This window comes from Plectropomus leopardus, chromosome 21 (genome assembly GCF_008729295.1).
Source record: "Plectropomus leopardus isolate mb chromosome 21, YSFRI_Pleo_2.0, whole genome shotgun sequence".
Taxonomy (NCBI): domain Eukaryota; kingdom Metazoa; phylum Chordata; class Actinopteri; order Perciformes; family Serranidae; genus Plectropomus; species Plectropomus leopardus.
This window is the reverse complement of record NC_056483.1, coordinates 7,777,158-7,783,157: the sequence shown is the minus strand read 5'-3', so window position 1 is coordinate 7,783,157 and position 6,000 is coordinate 7,777,158. Positions and strand designations below refer to the sequence as shown.

Sequence of the window (6,000 nt, the reverse complement as noted above, 5' to 3'; positions counted from 1 at the left end):
AGTTGCATGACTGTCTTAACACCCCTATTGCTACGAGGCTGTAAAGACGTATTTGGGGTGATGGCGTTCTGTAGTCCCCTTTAGTCACTTGTTAGCAGCCGTCTTTTTTAAGACATGAAAAGGCTTCATAAGTCACAAGTGCGGTATTTACCGACATATTTTATGTCAAAGAATAAAACATAAACTAGCACTCTTGAGCTTATTTTAGGCACTTTGACTGTGAGGTGAGGCAACCAAGAGTGCTGAAATGCCAACTTATTTCTGTGTTTTAGGATTCATTTCTGCTCAACTCTGTTTTTGTGGGTACACTACATTGATCCAAAGTAAAGTAACTGCAACTATTGGATGGATTGCATGGTCTTTAATCCAGATGTTCGTGTTGCCCAGAGGAGGAATCCTAATATATGTATTGCCATACAATTTAGTACAGACAATCATGTTTTCCCTGAGGATGAGTTGTAATAATCTTTAATTCAAGTTAATGCTTTACTTTGTATTTAGTGTCATTTGGCTAATTTTAGCATGCTGGACTGGTATGAATAGTAGCATTGTAGTATTGTCATTATGAGCATGTTAGCATTTAGCTAAAAGTTCTTCTGTGTCTAAGTACGGCTTCACATAGCTGCTAGCATTAACACATGGACTAGCAAAGTGACCTTATTGAATAACAGCCATAAAAGCCATTTATTACCCTTTACAACATGCTGACAGCTTTCAAGATCCAAGCAAAGTGTACACAGTGAAGAAAAGCTCTCCCGTGACTGAAGTTCGTCCTTTTATTCTAACAAAAACAAAATGCTTTACTTGGAGGAAAGGAGAAGGTATTGTAGGTAAAGGACAAACAAAAACCAGGCGGATGACGTTGCTGCTGGGTTCGGTGCGGCTGCTGGTGGCCTTCTCTCTGGTGTTTACGCCTGTGTTTGCTGAAGTTTATTTGACTCAGGAGTTTAGCTGCTCCCAGGGCTTGTGTGTGCCTGAGGACCGTGTGTGTGATTTCACTGACAACTGTGGAGATGGCAGCGACGAGAAAGACTGTGAGTAAAGCTGAGAAATATATAGTATAATAATAACATAATCATGATTTGGCATTATTTCAGATTTTAACTGACAAAGAGAGTCAATTTCCTTAGTAACAAAGGTGCGCTGGATGGGTAAATTGGTTATAACATATCTTTGATGTGTCATTATGACATTTCACGCATAATCATAAAGAGTATATTGAACTGACATTATTAACACTTTATTTCACAAGAAAGAATTAGGTAAATCCTGTGACAGGACAAGATAATAGATATCTGTCATGCTGATTTTTTTTTTATTATTAACAGCTTTTCTTTCTTGACGATTAAGATAATGTTGACCAAGGTCATGTATTTACATGTACATTAGGAAAAGGAAACATTGTATTGTTAATTGTTATTTTGAAGTTTCATATTTTTAAGTTCTTCACCTGGCATTGATTAAACCCTTCAAAACTCATATCTGTTCTTCTAATTGATATATTTATCAGTCTATTCCATTAAAAAAAACTGTCATGTTTGGGATGACTGTCATAAAATGCTTTCGAAAGTAACAGTAACAGTATGCACGGATCATAAATATGCAATTTAGTCCCACCCCTCAGCCGCTCACCTGCATCTTGAGTATTCCTGATCACCTTCGACTCTGCTCTTTAAATACACAAACTTCTGCTTTTAAACAGCAATAGATGATATAAGCTTTCAGCTTTACTAGGCTATTAAACTGCTAGTAATGTGTTGCTGATGTTATTGAAACGTCTCTCCCGGTTGCCACCTCTGACAAGTTCAAGTAAAAGTGAAACCTCAATTGTAAAATGCGTTGCTACGCCTGGCTTATTCTCTGATACCTGGCCAAGTTGATGGGATTTGTTCCATAGTGTTATGACGTAACACGGCCCTCTAAGTCTGAATCTGTGTTTCTGAGACTGTCGTTGGTACACTGCAGTTCCAGTGTGGAAATGCTCAGCCATGGCGGCAGCGTTGACTGCTTATAATATGTTCTGTAGCATATAAAAAACACCATATGGACACGTTAACAAGATTAACACCTTGATTTTCACTGGTGGGGGTCTTTAACAAAACAGGTACAAATACCATGGCAACCAAAAGAGGCAAGTAAATTAAATTACAAGAGGCCTCTGGGAAGATATTCAATTCTTGACATATCTTAAAATATGATGAAATGATAATGTAATTCTTTGTTTCATCATTGGTAATCCTGTCTGGCATACTTCTGGAAATACAGTATTATCTCTGATGTTTTACAGTCCCTCATTGCACATTTTGCCATAAAGTCAAAGAAGATTAAGACAAGATGCTTTAAAATTAAATGAGAAACCACTTTTTTTCTGAGCTCTTCTGAGTTAATGAATCTTTATTGTGCATTGACACCGCATCTTAATCCCAAAACACAGATTCATGGTAAATTATACTTCAGGGTGAAACACAAAAGAGCAAAAGTGAAAAGAATCCTTTTTTTGTCGTTGAAGGCTCCAGATATAAGAGGTGTGACTTTGAGGAGGGATTCTGTGACCTGAGCTCGGAGTCGCTCTCTGTATGGACCAGAAAAAATGAAGTCCTGGGGCTCAAACATGACCACAACAACAAATCAGGTATGGGCATCTGATATCTGTCATGTGGGACATACTGTAGATCAATTTTAAATTCACAACTTTATTCATATGTTTTATGCATGCACCTCCACACTTCTCCCTCTCCTCTAGCACATTTCCTGTCCCTTTTACCTGTCCCTGGAACCAGAGCAACTGCAGACCTGAACAGCCCTGTCTTCCTGCCCAGTCAGACTTGCCAGGTAACGACATTCTCTTTTTGCATGAATGCAAAACCATCAACAACCACATTGCAACAACTGATGATATCTTCGTTGCATTTTTATTAAACAGATGAGTTTCTACCATTATGTTTGGGCAAAACGTGGAGATCTTCAGGTCTTGGTACAGGATCACACTTTGGGTCAGAGCACAGAGGTGTGGAAACACGTCACACAACCACGGATGGAAATGTGGCAGCGGACAGTGATTACGTTTTCCAGCAATCACAGCTTTCAGGTCTGTAACATCACCAATTACTGGTTCTTAGATGTAAAGTATATGAACACTGAATAGAAAAAAAATATCTGATGTAAATCATGGTATGTGGTGCTCTATCACCCTCAAGTAATGTTGCATCTTAGGTCCCACACACATCAAACCGACATCAAGAAACTACTGATGCCGATGTTACCATAAGTCGCATGTGTCTCAGCCAAAAAGTTGCACAGGAACACACACAAAAATGACCTAGGATATTTTTGTTTTTATTTTATTTTATTTTATTTTATTAAAAAGGGACCATGTACAGTTTAAAAATAAATGTCACCATTTGATGCACTGTACCAGATTATAGCTTAGAGCTAAGTCGTATCTGCAGTCCCGCGGCAGGTCAGAAAAAAAATACACAGCACAATGACAATGATCTTCTGTGCCCGTGTTAAAGGAAATAACTCTCTATAGTAGCAGGCAACAGGACTCTATATTTGTCATTACGAAATGACTGCCAGGATGGATTCAAAATGCTAGTTAGGCAGTTAGCACATAAACACAACAACACAACCTGATATTGGAAGAACAAATGACATGATGTAAAAACGATAACGAACTGCCTCTGTTAATGAGATCAGTGGCTAGAAAAATAATCTTGCCCACTATAACAAGTTTGTGTCTATCTCACGCTCTCGACTTTAGCAGTTTGTTTAGTTTCCTCACATCTGTTTCTCACCTCATGCACTAAGCTGAACTCTCAATCAGAGTGATTTCATTGACGATTCAACATGCTGAAAGGAAAAAAGCAGACAAGGGCTGACTAGTGTCTAGGGTGCAGGACACACCACAAAAACTAGGATGACAGATGCTCACATGTGGCCTGACCATTGGTAGTGTGTCAGCTTGGAGGGTCAGGGCCTTTACCTAAAGTATGATTAGCCAATAAATACATTGTGCAGTCTGTTACATCTGCTCCACATAACCCCACTCAGGTTTTGTTAATCCTCAATCAAGTTATATTACTTTAGGCCCAAAAGATGCAACTCTTCCTTGCTCTCTGGTTTCATACTGAAATCTAAAAGGACTGTCTTTGTATGCTATTTAAATCAGAATAATTTTTTGTTATTTTAGCTTAACATAATATACTTTAAAATGAAAAAAAGCTTAATGTCAAAGGTAAGCAGCCTGATTTTGTTATGGTGCCCAATATCCCAGAAACTCCTATAACTTGGTGGGATATGAAAGGAGAACATTTAGAACTAAACATGCTTAATATTTTTGAATGCACTATTGAAATGGAGAAGTTGTTTAATCTTTGAAAAACATTTCAGTTGCATACGTGGCTTTCTCTGTAACACTAATTTAATGGGCACTCTTAGTCGAAAGTAGGTACATTAGCTAGAATGATTTCTTGTACTCTAATTGCATATTATGACAAGTAGTATATGTAGCATGTAATATAAACAGTCAGTGTCTTTATTAAACAAGGACTCTGCACAAAAATATTTATCTCTAAGTGTAAGAGATGATTCATGCCAGATTTAGCTATTAGTTTATTTCCATCTGCAGTCCCTGCAGGCAATTAAACACAGAACAATCACTAAAAACATTCATTTACATGAAACAGGAATACACGGTATTTATCACACTTACTATCTACAAACACACATCAACATATAAATAGCAGCACATTCAGCCAATACAACTATAAAAAATACAATTCATTACAGGTAAAAACATAAATCACAGTCCGATTAATGTTGACATAACTGCTCAATGTCCATGTTTTTCCAACATGGGAATAAAGATAAAGAAAAAAAAATGTTACTACATCTATGAGATCATCGCAAACATGATTATAAATTAATGATAATGCCGTATGTTATTATGTCAGTGTCATGGTTACAGCTTGTATCTGGTGCCCTTACGTGGCCCAAAAATCTAAAGATTTTTATCAGGATGTATAGCATACATCTTAGACTACTGGCCAATGACTGACCTTAATAAATAATAATATATTGTGTTATTAGTTTTTATTCCATGCGAAGAAATACCATTTAAGACATAAATTATAAGTTTCCTGGAGACTGATAAAGTCGTCACAGCAGAAATGAACAGCACAACAGGAGCCGTGCATGTGCAGTGAGGGTCCACTGACCCCACTGGACCCTTCGGTGGCCATCTGGAGTCCTATGAAGCCTGCTGTTAGTGTCCTTCCTACAGTACATCCTCAGACAATGTCAGTGTGTCACCCTTCTCCTCCTCTCTGCCTTCTCCATCTGTCACTATCTTCAGCCAGATCAGTTTCAAGGCATGGTAAAGAGAGGTCAGCTCTCTGCTAACATTCACTTTCCCCTCCATTAATCTACTTCCTCTTTAAAAGGCAGCTGAAGTAATTGGGTTTTTATTTACCTCGGTGTTTCGGGTGATTTCAATTTCAGTCAGTTGACTTAATGATCTGCACTTTTTCACCTTCTTAAATATCTCCAGGGGTTTGTGGTTGCACTCTAATTGTGTTGTAGAAAACAGTTTTCTTTTGACAACTTTATGAAGATTTGTGCACATAAAATATTAGCTCCACATCTATATAAATATTTGGCCTAAAGCTTGAAAAAAAAACCACACAAAAGTCTAATTTATAATGTGAGAAAAGAGTTTGTGGAGCTGCTTGTATTGTTAAAAACACAAAAAAATTATATGAAAGAGACACAAACAGGCACAAAATGACAATAAATAGACAAAAAAACAAAAAGGTACAAAAAAACAAAACAACCTAAAAGAGACACAAAATGACCAAAAAAGGAGACGAAAGTACTACAAAAAGACACAACATGACTACAAGAAGATGTAAACAACAACAAATAAAGAGGCAAAACAACTGCACAATTTATTTGTCTTCTCAAAGTGGTGGTGGGGCAGTCTGTATGTCTCTGATAGGG

General features: G+C 37.4%; 1 protein-coding gene across 1 annotated transcript in view; it reads left to right on the top strand.

The window, feature by feature from the left end:
* The first annotated feature begins 856 nt into the window (after positions 1-856).
* The window catches only part of malrd1 (MAM and LDL receptor class A domain containing 1), a 68,530-nt gene continuing 63,386 nt past the window's right edge, over positions 857-6,000 (top strand). Inside the window, exons 1-4 of the mRNA XM_042510908.1 lie at positions 857-1,034; positions 2,510-2,632; positions 2,744-2,832; positions 2,924-3,088. Of these exons, the coding sequence (XP_042366842.1) occupies positions 857-1,034; positions 2,510-2,632; positions 2,744-2,832; positions 2,924-3,088 (555 nt within the window). The remainder of the gene's footprint in view (positions 1,035-2,509; positions 2,633-2,743; positions 2,833-2,923; positions 3,089-6,000) is intronic.